Source organism: Mastigoproctus giganteus, chromosome 5 (assembly GCF_048544385.1).
Source record: "Mastigoproctus giganteus isolate SK-2022 chromosome 5, ASM4854438v1, whole genome shotgun sequence".
Classification (NCBI taxonomy): Eukaryota; Metazoa; Arthropoda; class Arachnida; order Uropygi; family Thelyphonidae; genus Mastigoproctus; species Mastigoproctus giganteus.
The window spans coordinates 48,315,261-48,336,948 of NC_143579.1; the positions used below are offsets into that span (position 1 = coordinate 48,315,261).

General features: G+C 37.1%; 1 protein-coding gene across 5 annotated transcripts in view; it reads right to left on the reverse strand.

Moving 5' to 3' along the window:
* RapGAP1 (Rap GTPase activating protein 1) overlaps positions 1-21,688 on the reverse strand; it is a 344,351-nt gene that overhangs the window by 43,950 nt on the left and 278,713 nt on the right. For all 5 annotated transcript variants that reach the window (XM_090373185.1, XM_090373182.1, XM_090373183.1 and 2 more), the window contains 3 exons: positions 20,436-20,536; positions 15,717-15,846; positions 9,301-9,449 (listed from right to left, as the gene is read on the reverse strand). In XM_090373185.1, coding sequence (XP_090229311.1) covers positions 9,301-9,449; positions 15,717-15,846; positions 20,436-20,536 — 380 coding nt within the window. The remainder of the gene's footprint in view (positions 1-9,300; positions 9,450-15,716; positions 15,847-20,435; positions 20,537-21,688) is intronic.

The window sequence follows — 21,688 nt, forward strand, 5'->3', positions numbered from 1 at the left end:
TAATAGATATTTAGACAATTGAATTTTTAAATTTTAATAAAAAGATTCTTCTTTCTGTCAGAATGGCATTCCAGAATGTTTCTTTCAAATTAATAATATTAACAATTTGACCATAGAATCACTGTTGTGCAAGGGTACCAAAATGTTATTATTTGAATTTGTATATTCATTACATAGTAATAGTATGACTAAATGATGCAAGTGGACTTTTTTTTTTTTGGCATTTGTTCCTATCCCCTTCCTGAAATCCCAATCACTCACTTTTCCTATTGCCAAAAAGAGATCATCCAATTCTGCCTTGAACTGTATCAAATTTACCAACTGCCAACCTTTGGGGAATAACTTAATCCAGTGATCTACAGCATACTGCTCAAAAGGTAAACTTCATGCAATCTAGGCTTCTGTGGTTTCCTAAGATTTTATATTTGCACTTTCTGCTTCTCATCTCCCCAAGAGTGAAAATATACCTTCTTCATTAATTTTATTCCCCCTTCATAGATTTATATGTCTGTCAGGGCCCTCACCCACACATTCAATTCTGCACCTTCTAAGCTTCATAAGAAGTTTAAGGACAATAATTAGTGCTCCTTACCAATCTAGTTGCCATCTTTGAATCCTTTCTAGAAGCTCTATGTCTCTTTTAAGTGTAACATCAAGGGCAGTAAACAGAGGAACAATAGCATCCTTCTCCCTAATTACAAATGTAAATTTTATATCTGATCGTATTGTAGCCTCTAAGTCCTTTTTGTCCTGTTTCACTTTTAACTGCCCTCCTTATCCATAAGCTACCCCTCAGTTTCTGTTTCTTAGGTTTATTTCTTGTTTCTTTCTAAATGTAAGACCTTACATTTAGAAAGATTAATACTTAGTTACCATTTTCTAGACCATATCAATAAAAGGTCCAGAATCTTTTGAGGTAAAACAGCTTGATCCTAGTCATTAACCACCCTTCCAAGATTAGCTTCAGCACCAATCTCTAAGGGACTTCATTCACTATGCTAGTCCACTCTGAAGGATGCTCATTTACGACCACGTTTGCATCATATCCTTAAGCCAGCCACTGATCCACCTAGATACATTTGCTGTAATCTCAATTTTCTCAAGTTCATACAATAATCTTTCATGGGGTACTATATAAAAGCTTGGATATATAATGTGAAAGTTGTTTTTCTTTCTTGCATTCCACCATTCCATGACCTCATCGTAATCATACACAGTGGGGCAATTGGAACACGAGACTGATGTTATGAAACAAGGACTGATGTTGGCATCTACTAGAAGTAAACATGAAATGAAAGAGTGATTGTTCCTCACAAACTGGAGGCAAGATCAGTGGAAATTGTTGTCATTTCAGAACAAAGCATGAGCTAAACTGCATGTCTCTCCCGTGTCTGTGTTGTGGAGGGACAAGGGAACAAAGAGCAACCAGGCAAACATCAAGTTTGCCTGTTTGCTCTGTGTTCGACTGAGCAAAAGTGCCACAGAAATGTTTCAAATGATGAAGCAAGTGTATGGAGAGAATTGTTTGTCTCGTGAATGTGTGTTTGAGTGACATAAATGTTTCACCCGCAGATGAGAATGACTAGATGATGAACATCCGGGCCCAGCAAAAACAGTTCCAATGCCAGAGTTGATTGAAAAGGTGCGGGAAATCACTACCAATGACTGATGTGCAAACTCCAAATGATTTCAGAAGATCTGTGCATAGTTTGTTCCACATTTAACAGATGGTCAACAACAGGTGCACAAGCTGAACACTTCAGAGAACTCGTTGATGCCACTGAAAGCAAACCCAACTTCTTCAATTTGATCGTTATGGATGTCAAAATGTAGTGTTTACAATATGACTCTGCAATGAAGCAACAAAGTGCAGAGTGGAAGTCAGCAAAAACAAAGCCAAAAATGTTCATCAAGAAAGGTCAAAAATTAAAGACATGCTCATCAATTTCTACGATAGCAAGGAAATTGTGCACAATGAATTTGTGCCCAATGGCACAAGTATTACTGCTACCTACTATCTGGATGTTTTGAAACATTTGTTACAGAGAATCAGTCATGTGCAGCCTCAGTATGGAGAAAACAGAAGTTTGTTCCTCTTGCATGACAATGCACCAAGCCACAAGGCTCGCACTGTTCGGGAGGTTTTTGGCTAGCTAAAGAGTCTATGTTCTGTTGTGCCCGCCGTATTCACCAGACAACCCCATGAGACTTCTTTTTGTTCTCAAAACTAAAGGCTATTATTTTCATGACATTGACACTATTCCAAGAGTTGTTGTGAGAACACTGAACAGCATACCAGTCATGGCCTTCCATCAGTCAATCCACTCACTTTGTGATCATTGCATGCAGCGTGTGGACATGGAAGTTACTTTGAATAAACCAAGGTTAGTTTACTCATACATTGGATCATTATTTTTTTTCTAGCATCAGTCGCATTTTCCGAATGCTGCACTGTGTAGTAGTTAACCAGAGTAATCAAGCAGGACCTTCCTTTCATCAACCTATGTCATAGCTTCCTTGGATGAGAGAGAGAGAGAGAGAGATATGCTACTTGGGTCTCAAAATGATAATATTTTCAGATCAAGAGGACCATCTTTCAGCAAAATCACAATCATCTGCAAATAACTTAGGTTACTAACAGTCCACTAACAGAAATCTGTCTTCAGCAAGTGGGTTAGATGATTGTTGGAACAAACTTTCATCTGGTGTTGTGGAAATAGGTAGTTTAAATAAATTTAAGGAAGAACTATACAATTATTAGAGGGGATAGTCAAGTAAGATAGGAAATGTTTTCTTGGATGATGCTGCATAAGCTTGCTTTCTTGCATCATTTGCCACTACTAATACCCACAAGAGAGCGAGAGAGAGAGAGAGAGAGAGAGAGAGCAATGTTAGGAAAAGAAAAAAAAAAAAAAAAAAAGCATTGATCTCTTGCAACAACTGATAAATTGTAATAAAATATGCCAAAAATAAACACAGTTAAAAACTGATAAATATTATAATAATAAAAGTACACAGATACAAAGATAAAATGAATAAGAACAGTTAAGAACAAATAAAATAAAATACAATAATTAGCACTCAAATACAATAATAAATACAATGTTCCAAAACTTTCAAGACAAAGTACCATTTATCAATTCAAGCTCATAATGATGCAATTTGCCTAAAAATTATGAGATTAGCATTAGCAGAGGCATATGATGCAAGAAAGCAAGCCTATGCAGCATCAGCCAAAAAAAAAATAATAATAAAAAAAAATCTACTCCCATTTCACCCCTCTGTTTGTTCCAAATACCTGTCCAGCTCAGCTTCAAATTTATTTAGGCTATCAACTTCCACAACAAAAGATGGAAGTCTGTTCCACCAATCAACTACCCGCTGGCTAAAGGCAAACTTCCGCATATCTATCCTACAACTGTCTTTCCTCAAATTGAATTTATACCCTCTCATGTGATTATTCTGAGCAACAGGAAGAATCCCATCAGCATTGAGCATGCTCAAACCATTCACGGCTTTATACACCTCAATCAGATCACCTCACAGGTGCCAAGTCTCCAGACACTGTAATCTGCAAAACTTAAGCCTTTCTTCGTAAGAGCAACCCTTCGTTCCATTCACTAATCTTGTTGCCCTTCTCTGTACTCATTCCAACAGCTCTACATCCTTCTTAAAATGAGGCCTCCAGACTTTTATACATTTCTCAAGGTGTGGCCTGACCATTGCCTTGTACAAGGGGATAATCACCTCCTTATCCCTGCTAGAAAAATTCCTGTATATCATTGACAAGATACCATGAGCTACTCTTGCAGATCGTCTGCATTGCTCAGAAAACTTCATATCTGCCTGCACAATTACTCCCAGGTCCCCTGGGTGGATGGGATCTATCCAGTTATATTAAAGGAGACAGCAAATGAAGTAAGCAAACCCTTAGCCATAATTATGAGAGCTTCTTTGGACTCAAGGGAAATAACCATAGATTGGAGATGTGCAAATGTGACCCCAATTTGCAAAGGAGGATCAAAGGCTGACACAAGTAATTATAGACCTGAGTTTAAATTCTGTTCCAGAAAAATTAATGGAGGCACTGGTTAAAGAAGCATTTCAGAATCATCTAGACAAAACTTCAGTTATATCTCGAACACAGCATGGTTTTGTTAAGGGAAAGTCTTGCCTGACCAATTTGATTGGATACTATGATACAGTCAAAAAAAGAACTGGATGCAGGGAATAACTTTGATATTATATATTTGGATCATAGAAAGGCTTTTGATACCGTTGCACAATCAAGACTGCTGCACAAATTGGAGCAGTGTGGCATTGGAGGCAAATTGCTGCTATGGATAAAGGGATGGTTGAGGAGAAGAAGTCAGAGAGTGGTATTCAAAGGACACTGCTCATCATGGACTAATGTTATTAGTGGAGTCCCTCATGGTTCAGTGTTGGGTCCATTGTTGTTTTCTGTATTTATAAATGATATTGATGATGGTATATCAACCTTAATGTCCAAGTTTGCAGACAATACAAAGAATGGCAGGGTTGTTAAGGACACTACTGACAGTATGCTGCTGCAACAGGATCTGGAAAGGCTGAGAGATGGCAAATGAAGTTTAACATTGACAAATGTAAAGTACTAAATATGGGAAACAGTAACCCCAGAGCAACATATCAACTCTGTGGTACTAAACTGACAGAGTACAGAGTATTTTTTTGGGTCTAACGGCACCAGGGATTTACCCCATCTCCGCGTATGTTCTTTGTATCGAGGACAGTACGCTGTCAAGGCCAGAGGTTTAAAAGTGTGTGGATCATGTATTGTGTAATATGTTGTGCCCCTTGTTCCTCTGGCTTGTTAGCCGCCAGGCCCCAGATGGGACCAGTCGTTTACGTACTCCGCCACATGGAGGCCAGCCAGGTGTTCCCTTAAAGTTTGCTCTGGCAGGTCCTACCACCTATTTTCCTGAGATTTCAGTGGCTAGGACCTTAAAAAAAAAAAAAAAAAAAAAAAAAAAATTCTTCTTTTCTTTTGGGCACAGATGGTACATTACACGCAACTTAGAGGGGCTATAAGGGATAAGCGCTGGAGGTAATAATATTTTTTAATAGGTCGGGCATGAATTTTGGTGTTTTAAATTTGGACGTGTGGGGCAGGCGCTGTTGTAAAGAGAAAGAGATGGGAGGGGAGGTGGAAGACTGGTGGGTTGGAAATTGGAAGTAAGGGGTCTATAGGGAAGATGACCCCTGTTGAAATAGTGGGGCATGCCCATGCCCCACCAGAGGAGAAAGAGGGGTGGCAGGAGGGCGAGGAGACAACAGGCCGTCCCCTCCCCCCTGCTAGGGAAAGGTGGAGTAAAAAGCAGGCTAGACAGAGCCGGGGCGCTATATGGCATCATAAGATGCAATCTTCAAGGTCCGAGTCCAAGTTTCAATCTTCGTCTTTGCATTGATCCAGTGGAGGTCCAAGTCCAGAAGTCAGGTCCAGTTTGTTACGTTCATGTGTTTTATCTGCTTCAGGTGGTCACTATTTCAGAGTTTTGCAGTCATCTCAGGTAGTTACGTTTGTGTTTTCATAGGTTAGTGATGATGTGGCATGGACCTGTCTTTCAAAGAGTTTGCGGGCAAAGATGGTGAAAGCAGGGTAATTATCTTCCTCTTGCAATATTATTTCTTCTCGGTTTTTTAGCAAGGAGTTGATGCGTGTATATAGCTGACACCTGAGGTCCTCGTAGTTGTCACAGTCATGGATAAGATGTTCCCATGTTTCCTCCTGACCACAGTTACAGATCGGGTTGTCAGAGATTCCCAGCTCATGGAGTTTTCCTCTGAAGGAGCCGTGTCCTGTAAGAAGGAAGGTGGTGTGCAAGACAGGGAAAAACCAGGACGGGGACAGTGGTAGAGAATGAAAAGGACCTGTGGTTAATTGTGCAGGCAGATATGAAGTTTTCTGAGCAGGGCAGATAGGCTACAAGAGTAGCTCATGGTGTCTTGTCAATAATATACAGGAATTTTTCTAGCAGGGATAAGGAGGTGATTATTCCCTTGTATAAGGCAATGGTCAGGCCACACCTTGAGTATTGTATACAGGTCTGGAGGCCTCATTTCAAGAAGGATGTAGAGCTGCTGGAACGAGTACAGAGAAGGGCAACAAGATTAGTGAATGGAACAAAGGGTTTCTCTCATGAAGAAAGGCTTATGTTTTGCAAATACAGTGTCTGGAGACTAGGCACCGGCAAGGTGATCTGATAGAGGTGTATAAAGCCTTGAATGGTTTGAGCATGCCCAATACTGATGAGATTTTTCCTCTTGCTCAGAATAATCACCTGAGAGGGCATAAATTCAAACTGAGGAAAGACAGATGTAGGATAAATGTGCAGAAATTTGCCTTTAGCCAGCGGGTAGTTGGTTGGTGGAACAGACTTCCATCCCGTGTTATGGAAGTTGATAGCCTAAATAAATTCAAGGTTCAGCTGGACAGGTATTTCGAACAGTGGGGTGAAATAGGAGTGGGGGGGTTTTTTTTTTTTTTGCTGATGCTGCATGAGCTTGCTTTCTTGCATCATATGCCTCTACTAATGCTAATGCTTTTCATTCTTTACCACTGTCAGTGGTAAAGAATGAAAAGAGTTGATACGTTACTCTGGGATTACTGCTTCCCATATGTAGTACTTTATATCTGTCAACGTTAAACTTCATTTCCCACCTCTCAGCCCATCTGCTCAACTTTTCTAGATCCTGTTGCAGCAGCGTACTGTCATTAGTGTCCTTAACAACCCTGTCAACCTTCTTACGGTTTGCAAACTTGGACATTAAGTCTGATATACCATCATCAATATCATTTATAAATACAGAAAACAACAATCGACCCAACTCCACTAATAACATTAGTCCATGAAGAGCAGTGTCCATTGATTACCACTCTTTCTTCTCCCACTCAACCATCCCTTTATCCATAGCAGCAATTTGCCTCCAATGCCACACTGCTCATATTTGTACAGCATCTAAGACACAGATATATAATATCAAAGTTATTCCCTGCATCCAGTTCCTTTGTAAACACATAGTATCCAATCAAATTGGTCAGACAAGACTTCCCTTTAATAAAACCATGCTATGTCAGAGCTATAACTGAAGTCTTGTCTAGATGATCCTGCAGTGCTTCTTTAACCAGTGCCTCCATTAATTTCCCTGGAACTGAAGTTAAACTAACAGGTCTATAATTACTTGTGTCACCCTTTGATCTTCCTTTGTGAATTGGGGTCACATTTGCACATCTCCAGTCCACAGGTAACCCCCTCCCCCCCCGAATCCAAGGAAGCTCTCATAATTATGGCTAAGGGTTTGCTTACTTCCCTTGCTGCCTCCTTTAATATAATTGGATAGATCCCATCCACCCCAGGTGCCTTTTTTATGTTTATCTTCAACAATTACTCCTCCACCTTCCTCTCAGTCATTACAAAATCATCTAGATCACTGCCAGAGTTTAATTCACCTCTGACATTTCCCTCCCTGAATAACTCATGTGTGAATGTAGATGAAAAATACTCATTTAGTTTGTTAGCCACCTGAGCAGGATCTTCAACAGTTGAACCATCAATGGACCAATCTGATTAATCATCAGTGGACCAATCCAATTAATCCCTTTCCTTCTAGAGTTTACATAGGAAAAGAACTCTTTGCTCTTTTTCTTTGCATCTTTTGCCAAAGATTTCTCATAATCTGCCTTTGCCTGCCTAATCACCTTTGTGACTTGGTTACAGAGCAGATTATATCTATCATAGGCTTCCATGTCACCCATTAATTTATATGTATCCCATGCATTTTTCTTCTCTGCTATATGTCTCATTAGTTCACCTGACATCCATTTAGGACTAAACTTTGAACAATATTTCTTAGTTGGTATGTAAAGCCTATTAGCTTTCAAGGTTAATTCTTTGAATGCCTCCCATTTTGAATTTGGTCCCAGCGTCCAGAATTTTATTACTATTTCAGACCACAGTAGTCACCTTTATGAAAGCAAAAACCCTTCCCTTTACCCCTGATGGTAGTTACCTCTTTGTGTATATCCCACTGCAGCACACTGATCACTGCCACCTAGTGGTTCCTTTATCTGCAGATTCTTAATGCATGAAGAATCACTACTGATAATCAGATTGAGTATTACTCCCTCTAGTTGCCTCCCGAACATGCTGATGAAGAAAACAGTCATCCAATAAATCCACAAAAGCCTTGCTAGTGGAGTGACCAACCCAAAAATTCCAGTCAATATCCGGGAAATTAAAATCCCCCATTATAAGACTGATTTACTGGCTCACTCTATCTCCCTGTACAGTTTTTTTTATTATACTCAGAGTCATTAGGCCTATAACGCATTCCTACTCTCAATTTTGATCTCCCAATGCTTACGTCACACCAAACTAACTCGACACTGCACTGCTGCACTTCCTTCGATTTTGTGTGTTTCTTAATGGGATAATGAAGATATGGGATAATAATGAAGATACAGGATAATGAAGAAGGGAAGGATACAGCAATCACAGCCTTGTCCAACTCATCATACACAAATAATACAATTTATGTAAAGTAATACTCATTGCTTATTTTTAAGGATGATGTTCTTGTTACATGTGATACAATTTATTTATGTTTTAACATTGTAAACAGACAATATAAACATATAACAACAATATAACACATCAAAAAATATACTAATAAAGATAAAAATAATGGGAGGGAGTTGGAGAAGAAGTGAAAAAATGAATGGGTAATGGCAAAAGTGGTTTAAAAGTTACACAGAAATGGAACAATTGAGGTTTCTTGGCTCATGGCACAGAAATATTACTGAAAAAAAAAAAAAAAAAAAGCAATGATATTATCAAGTAAAGAAATTATGAATAAATTAAGGAGATCATTGTTGAAATCGAAATCTCCAAAGATAGAAATTGACTTTTGAAATGCCTACAACCATCCAATTTATTTCAATGACTTAAAATAATTTGTAAACTGAATATAGTCTATTACTAAAAAAATTTTTGTTCCATTAGCATAAAGAGGGGACCATTGAAGTAATAATATACAGGTTTCAGTATATTACATATACTCTGGAAGCATTTCATGTATAACATTATTCTGAAATTTTTTTCTTTATGAAACACTTTTTTTTTTTTTAAATTCAACTGCATTACAACTTTTTTTTTTTTTTTAACATGCCAAACTGATTTTCTAATTAACCTCAGCTGTAACAAATCAAAATATCATACTCTAATTTTTATGTACAATTGAAAGTTACATAAAAAAAATTACCTGGTACATGGAGAAAGTGGTTGATCTACTTGAACCACAACAAAAGCATGAAGAAAATGTGAAGCTATCATACTTGGAAGGAAAGGAGTATTAGAATCTTGGAAGATAATTGCTACAATATCATTCCCTATATGCCTTTTCCTTTGAAGCTAAAAATATAAAGAAATGTATAATTGAAAAATACCTTTTAGATGTGGTTTTATGGCAAATATTACTATTTTATATCTAAAGTATGTAATGCATGACTGCCAAGTCATACATCACATACTGTAAAGCATTACATTACTAAATTACATACTGACAAGCACATCAGCATAATCGAATGAAAGTGCCATTTGAAACTATAGCATAACACTTATTTCCAGAAATTTTCCCATGATATAGAATGCCACACCTTGCAATTTATGACATACAGCTTAAATGACAGCACCTATCAAATATTGTTAGGCCTAAGCAATGAAATGTATACACCATGCAGCTTAACTATCAGCAAACTGCTGTATATATAATCATAGTGTCAGGTTGCTGACAGCAAGAAACATTTCTTCAGCAGTTTCCTGTGGTCACCATATAATTTACAAATTTGCAATTGCAACTAGAGCAGTTTTTTGGGAAAAACTCCAGCATTTGGGAAAGCACTGTCCCTAGGGCATTACAGCTGATATATATAGTAATTGCATACCAGAGCCTTATGGCTGCTTGACTATAGTAAACGCACAGTAACAGCAAAGCTTTATCTCTGGCACTCAGAGATCACAGCAGCCAAACCCTATTTCACAAAAGTGATCTGGAATCCCAGACTGCTATTCTGAAACTATTTGTTTATATCTTTATTGTTATTTTTATTACTGCCTGAGAAAACTATGCAGAGATGAGCAATATAGTATAATTGTCATAGTAACAATGTTGCTTTGCTTCATGATTTGAAAACTACATTATATCAGCAGTTTTCTAAAATATTAGGTTTTAAATATCTGAAAATCTCAATGTTTTCAGATTTACAAGGGTCTAAGCACTAACCATCCAACTATATTCCAGATGGATGTCTAGTGTCATGTTATCAGATTATAAATAAACATGAAAATTGAGAATTGCGATGACTATATAATGGAATTATAGAGTAGTGCTCTGGCTGTTGAAATGCAGTCCAGAAAGCTAATAAAATAGGGTATAAAAAATATTCCCTTTATTTAAGTAAAGGAATGGGATTAATATTTCAATGGAAGTGTTGAAATAATTTGACAAATTTGATAAATACTTCTCTGTGTTATATTTTTCTATCTCGCTGACATGGAGATGTTTTCAACATGCACTACTTGTTGCATGTTTGCGAAGCTATCTGGAGTGGGACATGATACAGCCAAAGAAGGTATGATACAGCTAATTCCATCAATTTGTGTGGTAGCTTTGTACATTTTCAAGAGGGATGATACCATCAAAGGAATTAAACAAAAGACCAAGCACTCAGTTCAACATTAGGGCATACACTCATGCATCATAGTGGCATCCCTAAAGGAGAAAGCACTGTCCCAGAAGAAGTAGTCACTGTCAATAACTCTACTGTCAGGGAAATGAGAAATATATTGTGCAAAGGGATAGGTGGAATACAGGGGCATTCCTTGGGTATGTGGTGCCAGGTGCCAATTGCAATTTAGCACAGTGCCAACTGAAATTTGTCCCCCCTTTAAAATTTTCTTCATATGTGTACGTAAGTTTCAAGTTTTCAGGTGCTCCTTGTACGCTGCCGCACGGGTGCAGCATACCCCTTGCACCCTCAGGACGGTCCACCCTTGGAAAAGGACCAGGATATGTCTACCAGGGGGAAAAGTTACTGATATTGTAGAACAGTTATCTTTAAGGGAAAAAAAAGTTGATATCACTGTACATGTTGTTGTACAGTGATACATTCTGATATTAAGAATAGGTGATCAAAGAATTTACTTACAGATATAGAGTAATGTTGAGAAAAAGTCAAGTTAGGAACTGAAAATGTCTGGAATTTGCAAATATATCACAGCAGGGCTCATGGTGTAGAATTTTTCTCAACATGGTCTGTGCTTTTTAATACGAGAGACTATTAACAAGCACAGAGCAGTTAAAAACACTTAAACAGAAGAGATGCAAGAATATTTGCTCATGATATCAAGGCAGGGTTTGGGTGGGTAGAAAACTGCTAGTTTGGGGGGGGGGATGACACAGGCTAATATTTTAACAGTAGTTGCAAGCAAAGTGCCTGCCTGACAACCCAAAGGTCGTGGGTTCGATTCCTGCCTCTGGCTTGGATCAAAGTACTGCAAAAACCTTGGGAGGTGCATTATGGCCACAGAAGCCTATGCGCCAACAACTACCAAAAAAAAAAAAAAAGTTGGAAGCAAAGGTGAAATTGATTTTTTCACTGCTTCATTTTGGTGTTGCTGTGCCCACAGGAGGCATGCTCTCTTGTTCTTTGTTGACAACAAAGGTATGTGATGTGGCTTTCAGCTGTTGTAGCCCATTCGCCACAAAGCGCGAATAGTGGTCCATTACGATATTTTGTTCTGCACACCAAGGTTGTATTCTGACGTGATGTGAGACATTGTGGCCCGTCTGTTTGCTTGCACAATTCTAGCCATCCACTTCTGACCTCTCTCACCAACAAGCAATTTTCTTCCATAGGAGTGCCGTTGAGAGGACGTTTTCTGTTCGTTGCACCATTCTCGATACACCCTCGAAACTGTAGTACGTGAAAATTTCAGGAGAACTGCCGTTTCAGAGATGCTTTGTCCGGCATGTCTTGCACCTACTACCATGCCACGTTCGAAATCTGTTAGATCACTCCTTTTCCCCAATCTTGCTACGGTTTGTATGCTTAACTGATACTAGAAAGGTTGTTCTGCTGCATTCATATCCACAACTGCAGTCATGTGACTTTCAATGTTGTGGGACAAAACATTTGTGTGCACAGCAGGGGTGTATCTAATAAAGTGGAGGCACAGTGTACATAGAAAGGAGAAACAGGAAGGAGAGGGTGCTTTTGATTAAAAGTTTCCTGACTGATAAGATGGCCCTAATTCCATCAATTTGTGTGGTATTTGCGATAGCAGTAATGTACCCCTTGCTTATGTAAATCTCAAAAAAGATGCTTCTGCAGAAATTACATGCATGCATCACAGGACTCATTTCAATGTCTGCCTTCATCTACTATTTGCTAAATTCTTTATTTAAACAATAAGTAATAATTATTTGCTGCAATAACAAAATGACTTTTTCTTAACTAAAATTTACACTGCAAGTTTTTTTTTTTTTTTTTTGTTCAGCAAAGGAGCAAGATCATCTTTTATCATGAGCCACTCTCTCCGTGAGCCATCTCTGCAGTCCAGTAGTCACACATACTGTTCTCAGGGGGCTTACGTATTGTGCCTACACAGTATACCAGTGGTATTGCCAAGAGAAATATATAAAATATTTTTACCTGCTTTCCTCTTGCACAAAAATATGTGATCTTATTGCCAACGACATTTAATAGTTCATATAAGTTATGAATTTTATTTAAATCTTATATCTTTTAACTTCATTTAACTCTGTTAATCTATGAAAGCTGACAACACTTGGAGGATCACACAACAAATGTTAGAGGGACCTCCTGTGACATTTGTTGTGTGGGCCACCAGTTTGCCATACTTCCTCTAACAGATGTCAAAGCAAACAAAGTTTCAGTAGGAGATTCTGAAACTTTTAGATTGAACAGTAAGATAACCCTACTCAACATAGGGGGGACCCAACATACCCTTCTGGCAGCAGTATATGTGATCAATTATGAAATTAATGTCCTATCAAAACTCCACCAAAATTGTGGCTTAAATATGCAGCCAATATTATATGAAACAATAACAAGGAAACAATCTTTTTTACAATTTTTGAATAACTGTGATAAGAATATTGGCCAGACTTTCCAGACCATGGAAATAGAAGCTAAAAAATTTATTCTCCGATGTCTCAATCAGGTTTACAGACCACAAAATTTCCACAACAATACAATACAGAGGAAGTTAACCTTACATGAGGAGCCTAAACCCATCCATCAAATATAGTATCATATGATGCCTGACCCTGAGGGTGCCATGCATCTGCTTTTTATTTTATTTTTTGCTTGCTTCGTTGAAATATGCATTTCCTTATTTAAGATGTTATTCGCATAAGCTGAACTTATATCTCCATTGTCTTTCTCATTAAAAGCTAAGAAAATATCAATTAAAGTAAGCAGAACAGAAATTTAGCTATCAATTTGCTAGCATGAAGCAAAAGTGATATTAAAAAAGAACATCAAAGGAGAAAAGATACCAGATTGTCTCTGACATAGATTTAACAGGTGATTTTTCTCTACATAAGGCAACTACTAAGGACAAGAATTGAAAACAACACTGTTCTGGCTGAACAGAAATTTACCGATTTAAATTAGGAACAGGATATTAAAACCACAGCTGGAATTTCACAAATTTACATAATAAGCAATTTATTTTATATTTCAAATGCAGATATTTTAATATTCTATCCTTGCAATACAGACAAATTCTATTAGATTAGTTAATTAACTTTCACTGTCCCGAAAGGAAGTTTGGAGAACAATATTTATTAAACACTGAATTTGCAAGAACTACCTAGAGCAGGGGTGGCAAACCTATGGCATGAGTGCCTGAAGGGGTGCACACAATTTTTGAGCAAGCAGAATTCAGTGTCCCAAAAAAAAAATTGAGTCAACTATTGAACAGTTTTCTTCAAGATTTGTCAAGTTCAAAGAATTGGAAGAAACTGCACAATTAATTAAGTTTGCAGACAGTGTAAAACTAGCCAAACTGAACCTGAAAATGTTTCAATGGATCAACCTGGATGATTTTGAGATCCAATTGATTGATTTTCACAGAGCAGCTTAATTTGGAGGCAAAAATTTATCACCTTCAGAACTGCTTTAGAAAATATTGAAAGGGAATGATTAGTGTGATTAGCAAAGAAAACTGCAGAAAATGAGGTATTAAAAGTTTGGAATTCCATTCCTGAAACTTCTGTTTAAAAAATCTGGCAACAGCATTGTTAACACTTTTCTCATCAATATATTCTTGTGAGTCGTTGTTCTCAGTGACGAACTTTAAGTCTAGTCATAGGAGTGGTCTTACAGATGGAACTAGTTCTGCATGCATAGCTATAAAAGTTACAAAGTATAAGCCTTATGTAAAGTATCTGTCATCAATGGTGCAGCAATAGAAGTCTCACTGATGTTTTGTATTTATAAAATAAGAGAAGTTTATCATTTTATATTAAATTTGTTCTGTAAGCTAAAAGTTACATTTTTGTTGTGATTTTATTTTAGTACCTTTATATTAAAGCATCTTGGAAATAATGTCTTCATGTGAGTGGGCCTTCAAATGCATTAGGCGGCTGGAGTAATATTTCAGCATAACAACCAGTGCACCAAAAGTGGATACTGTAATTTGGGGGGGGGGGGGCAACGGTGGTTTAGATAATTGACAATTTGGATAATTAAGTTCTACTGTACTTTGCAAAATTCTGAGTGGCACATAAGGGTAGTTTTTTAAAAGATTTAGCCAATTTTGGCATGCACCCCTTAAAAACGTTCGCCACCCCCAGAGTAATAAATTTTATTGAGTCATGTAATTTTAATAATAATATCTTTTTGGCTCAAATATTGCTTTTAAAGTGAAACTGAAACTGTCTAATGACTTTCATGAATATACAATATTTTTGCTTGATTAACTCCCTTAACTCTTAACTTCCTTTTACCAATACAACATTTTATATATTTTGTAACAGTCTCCTTGGTTGAAAAATGTAAGATAATATTACAGTATTTGCCATCTTATAAAACAGATCTTACTGGGTAGAGAATTTAGGTTTTTTCTTATTTTAGATTTTGACAATCGTTTTCATTGGTACATTTTTGTAACTATTTAACAAATTCAATTTTTCAAAAAAAATTAAAAAGACAAAAAATAAGCACATAAAAAAAAATGTAGTCATCAACATTCTACACTAAAAAGAACAATAGGTATTAAGAGATTTTATGGTTATCTCCACTTAATGGAGATAAAAATGTAAGTGAATATAGTTTTGTTATACCATAGGCAAAATTTGTTATTCCTGTATACAATCATAAAAATATGGTCTACTTTGGGTAACATGATGACATTTTATGTTGGTAGCAGAAGAAGAAAGCAGTCTGAAAAACTAGGTTTCCATACTTCTAATATGTTCTGCTTAAAAGACATCATTAAGCATGCATAATTTGTTTTATTTATTTTTTTTTTTCTTTTTTTTTTTTTTTTTCAAATTTCTCTAATTAGTGATTATTATGCCATAACTATATACAAACATTAAGATCAATTATATAATATGAATATCAATTAAATATATAAATAAACAACCTGCTGTGGATCTCCTTCTGTGAATGGTAATAGGGTAGATACATGAAACATTACTTCATAATCCTTAAGTTTGGCATAAACAGATTCTTCTCCAGTCTGACCAAATTGTGTATCCAGTCCTCCACGAAACCTGTGCAGCATAAACAGAAAAATCTTATACTACTAAGTATATGATAAAACAAAGCTGATAAATGATAGTTTTAATAAAAAATTACTGAAAAATATTGAAATCAAAATAAAAATTAGAAATCCATTTTTTTTTTAAAGGAAAACCTTATATTACTATGCTTGTGGTTTTTCTGAAGTGATTTTGCAGTTTTTTCTGAAAAGTGAGATAAAAGATACAGCAGATAACTGCTCCTCAAACCTCTTTATCTAATTCTGGTATAAATAATCATTTTACAGTCCTCCCCAACCAAATGCAAGTGGCAAACTTGTGCAATGGCAAGTATGCCATGAGAAGTGCTTCTGATGATCAACACTACAAGTGAAACTCTTCTCCTAACTCCACCATGCAGACACACTTCAATCAAGATAAGGTAAGGGACGGTGCTGAGATTGTTCACTAGCTTTGGTGTTAAAATGGTACAAAGATGTTAAAAAAAAAAAAAAAAAAAAAAAAAACGCAAAGCCCGTGAAGCATCCTCCATAATAAAAATCCTCCTCATTTTCACTTCATTTTTTTTTTTTTTTTTTTTTTTTAATGAACACCCTCTGGTACAAAAGGTATTAGAACCTCCACTACTTGCAATATACTTTATGTAGATAGACTGAAAAGACAGAAGATACCTATCCATTAGAGTTGAATTTCTGTTGATTACAATTTTTGGAAGTGAAGGAAGGCCATTCCAAAAAACAGAAATAGGAAAGATAAATGAGGAAGAGAAAGTTAGTTCTGTGAGGTTAGAGTTGGACAGTGAATAGATGTTGACAGGTTGCAGCACATGTTTAGACTGGCTTGGATATCTGGTGTTTAAAGTTGCACTGGTAGCTAAGGCCATAATGTGGCAAGTCAAGATAAAGAAAAAATATCAAAACAATATATTTGGTAATCTCTAAACAGGTCAGCAAGTTAAATGCAATAAAAATATATCGAAAATATAAAGGGATAAATAAAAATGTGTATGTAAAAATATAAGACATTGTCACAGTCATCTAAAATCTGGCTGAGTGTAAATGATTCAACAGTTAGATTAATAAAATCCATAAAACATAAACAATGTGCAATGGTAAAAATGGAACATTCCATAAAATATGAATAATGGTTAAAACAGTTCCACAGTTCTCACATATAGGTGAGCCCATCTGCATCAGCAGGAATAAGAGTCAGAGGCCTGTGACCGATGCAGAGCAAAGCAAGAACAAGTTAGTAACAAAAAAAAAAAAAAAAAAAAGAGGTCTTTGAATTTATTTAAACTGTCAGCCTGAACTACCTGTGATAGAAACTCATTCCAGCAATCAGTGACTCACTGGTTAAAAGAAAACTTCCTACAATCTAATCTAAACCACAACCCCTGTAATATGAATTTATGACCCCCCCTAGTTCTGGAATTCTTTATAACAGTGATAATTCTATCTTTATTCAATTTACTAATCCCTCTCAGAGCCTTATATATCTCAATCAGGTCACCTCTGAAGTGCCTAGTTGCCAAGCTCTATAGCCCACACAACACGTGTCTTTCCTCGTACAGTTGTCCTTCTGCCGATATCACGATTTGAGTTGCCAGTCCTTGGGCCCTTTCAAGAAGCCCAATGTCTTTTTTCCAGATGAGGTCTCCATACTTTAACAGTATTCCAAATGTGGTCTTACAATTGCCTTATATAGTAGGATTGTGACTTCCCTATCTTTATAGGATAATGTTCAATAAATCATCGATAGGACGGCATGGGTTTACCTGGCTGCCTGTTTACACTGTTCAGAAAACTTGATATCTGCGTGGATTACAACTCCCAGATCCCTTTCCTCCTCAACTGCTTTGAATTGAAAAATTGTGTAATTTATTTGTGAGTTGCTATTCCCAAAGTTGACATAGTGTGCTTGTCAAGCAGTTCCTGTGGTTCCCCACAAATCTGCGTTACGTACTCTGTGATATGTGTACAATATTGCAAAGCCAGTCGGTGATGATAGTGTAAGTTACGTGTGAGTGGTGTGTTGTTTGAATGGCCTCTTAGTTACTAGGAGGCTCGATCACCATGGAAAGAGTCTTTCAGCATCCATCCACTGGCAATGACTAGCCGGGCCAGGAAGGTAGAAGGGTCACCTGGTGAACTCTCTCCCCACTTGCAAAGTGAGAGACGAGAGACAAGCCAAGTTAGAGGAATGGAGCGAGATGGACGGAAAAGGTAAGGAAGCAGGAGTAGGCAGAGCGGAAGGCTACCCACAGGTGAACTGGAGCAGGAAAGGTGCAAGATGAATAGGTAGAAGAAAGAACCCTATAGAAGGGATAGGGGGCCATGTATTTCTTTGTTCCATGATGACCCACTGAGAAGAAGAGAAAGTGCTAAAGTGTGATAGAAGACCACCTTGAAGGACAACTGCACTGTGAGTTGCAATGTGCATAGAGCTGTCGACAGAAGAACAGCGTTTTAACTAGGCAACTAGCATAGGCATATGATGCAAGAAAGCAAGCTTATACAGCATAAAAAAAAAAAAAAACAGACCTTTCTCATTTCACCCATTCACTCGCTCCAAATGTTTGTTTAGTTCTGCCTTGAATCTATTTAAGCTATAAACTTCTACAATGACAGATGGAAGTTTGTTCCAGCAATCAATCACTCACTAGCCAAAGGCAAACTTCTGCATATCTTATCTATCATACAACTGTCTTTCCTCAATTTGAATTTATGCCCTCTCAGGTGATTATTCTGAGCAAGAGGAAGAATCCCATTAGCACTGAGCATGCTCAAACCATTCAAGGCTTTATACACCTCAATTAGATCACCTCGCAGGTGCCTAGTCTCCAGACACTGTAATCTGCAAAACTTAAGCCCAACAAGATTAATGAATTGAACAAAGAGTAACTCTTTGTTCAATTCATTAATCTTGTTGCCCTTCTCTGTATTCGTTCAAGGAGCTCTACATCCTTCTTAAAACGAGGCCTCCAGATCTGTATACAGTACTCAAGGTGTGGCCTGACCATTGCCTTATAACAAGGGGATGATCACCTCCTTATCCCTGCTAGAAAAATTCCTGTATATCATTGACAAGAAACCATGCACTGCTCAGAAAACTTCATATTTGACTGCACAATTACCTCCAGGTCCTTTTCATTCTCTACCACTGTCAGTGTAGTACCACACAGTTGAGACATTACTCTGTGATTACTGCTTCCCATATGCAGTACTTTACATTTCTCAATGTTAAACTTCAGTTGCCACCTCTCAGCCCATCTGCTCAACTTTTATAGATCAGCGTACTGTCATTAGTATCATTAACAACCCTTCTGACCTTCGTATCATCTGCAAACTTAGATATTAAGCCTCATATACCATCAATATCATTAATGAATACAGAAAACAACAATGGACCCGACATTGAACCCTGGGGAACTCTACTAATAACATTAGTCCACAAAGAACAGTGTTCATTAATTACCATTCTGTCTTTTCCTACTTAACCATCCCTTTATAAATAGCAGAATTATGCCTCCAATTTGTACAGCAGTCTTCCATGTGCAACAGTATCAAAAGCCTTTCTAAGATCCAAATATATGATATCAACTTATTCTTTGCATCCAATTCCTTTGTAATTACATTTTAGTTGTTGTTGTTGTTGTTGTTTGGTTTTTAGGAACATTAGCAACTAAGGCCATATTGTTCAGGGGATATGTGGTGGTCATTCCCTGACCTTTCTGCATCCTCCGTATTTGGTGGCTCGCGGGCCCGAACCCTGGTCTAATCAAGAAGCATGTGCTACGCACTGCTGCTCCTGCCCACCTGGCTACGGAGGCGCTGACTACATCTTAGTAGATAAATTAGTCAGACAAGACTTCCCCTTAACAAACCCATGTTGTGTCATCTGATAACTGAAGTCTTGTCTAGATGATCCTGCAGTGCTTATTTAACCAGTGCATCCATTAATTTCCCTGGAACAGAAGTTAAACTAACAGGTCTGTAATTACTTGTGTCACCCTTTGATCCTCCTTTGTGAATTGGGGGTCACATTTGCACATCTCCAGTCCATGGGTACCTCACCCGAGTCCAAGGAAGATTTCATTATGGCTAAGGGTTTGCTTACTTTCTTTGCTGCCTACTTTAATATAACTGGATAGATGCCATAATGACAATATTTGGTTATATATATGACAATATATAACCAAAACGATGCCAATTTAATTAATTAATTTAACTAGTAGATGGCTACGTTAAAATGATGCTTTTGCACTAACCTAAGGCCAGAATGGCAACTCTTTTGGATTAAGTCTCATCTTTTCAGGATGAAAGAAAACAAGGGCTAACCAAAAAGAAAAACTGCTCAAACTTTAGCAAAAATAATTAGTATATTTTCATGTCACTACAAGAACTCTGTTTAACATAGAACATGCAAGCTTTGTTCACAAAGAAAAACAAGTAATTCATTTAATTAAAAAAAATTATACACTAACATTTCTGCAATATGTGTGTACATGCATGAGAGAGAGAGAGAGAGAGAGAGAGAGAGAGAGAGAGAGAGAGAGAGAGAGAGAGAGAGAGACTTATATAAACTTATTTTGAAATTACCCTTTGAAATCTTTTAGCTTTACTCTCCCCCCCAACATATTTAAAAATTCTTCCATTGAAGCACTATGATTAACATTTCCAAAGAGTTCTTCTTCTACAGTCTGAAAAGAAATAAGATAACATATAAAAACATAACTAAAGATTCAATTAAAAATAGATTATATTAACACAAATATAAAACAGTCATGCCTCAGAAGCAACAAATAAGACATTTTTTAATTCACTACATAATGATAGTCCACGAGCAAGCATGTGAAGAGGCAGGGTTTTCAGCTGCGTTTGTTTTACTATCCAGTGTAGTAAAAAGTGTGTTACAATACCTTTCCAGAAAAGGTTTTTTTTTTACAATTCCTCCTTAAAAATTCAAGAAATCTACAATGAGTAGGGCAAAAATGATCAGGAACAACGGTGCCCAAAGGCAAACCTACTTGGATTAAATTTAAATCATAATAACTGTCATGTAGGTTAGTGCAAAAGCATCATTTTAACATAGCCATCTACCAAAGGAGTTAAATTAATTAATTAAATTGGCATCGTTTTGGTTATATCTCATATTGTGAATACCTTCACGAGTTGCCATGGTATTGTACTACCTCGAATAGATAACGCTTCACCAGTGGAGAAGACTACTGTTATTTATTCTCAGCAGATACCACCACCCAGATGGCACCGTTTCAAAGCTTGTTGGCTTCTCTTCAGTGGGTGGGCAGGTACCCTGGTGTTGCAATAGTGACAACCCTTAAAATATCTTATAGTCTATATCACGTAATATAATATAATTAATATAATTTAACTAATAATTAATATAATATAATTTAATTAATATAATATAATAAAACAAACATAATATAATTAATTATATTTAACATAATTAATAACATAACATAATTAATTAATAAATTAATAGAATCATGACTCAGACCAGAGCAGCAAAGCAAAAGGCTCAAGCTAATGGAAGCGCTGTGGCTCAGAGCAGAACTGAGGGGGGCAGTTGTCCTCTGACTCACAGCCTTATAAAATGCACTGTTTGCTTGATGTTTGCAGAGCAATCGGGTACGGGACATGATACTGCCAAGGGGGATGTCTTTGTGTGTGCGCGATGCAAGGAGTGTATCGATATCAGGCAACAACTCTGCGTTCTTGTGGGCCTATATGAGAGCTTGAAGGACAGGGTGGATGCCCTCGAAGGAACTAAATTGAGGGGCCCATCAAGCTCTCAGCTGCCCACATCAACGCCAGAGCTTGCACTTGGG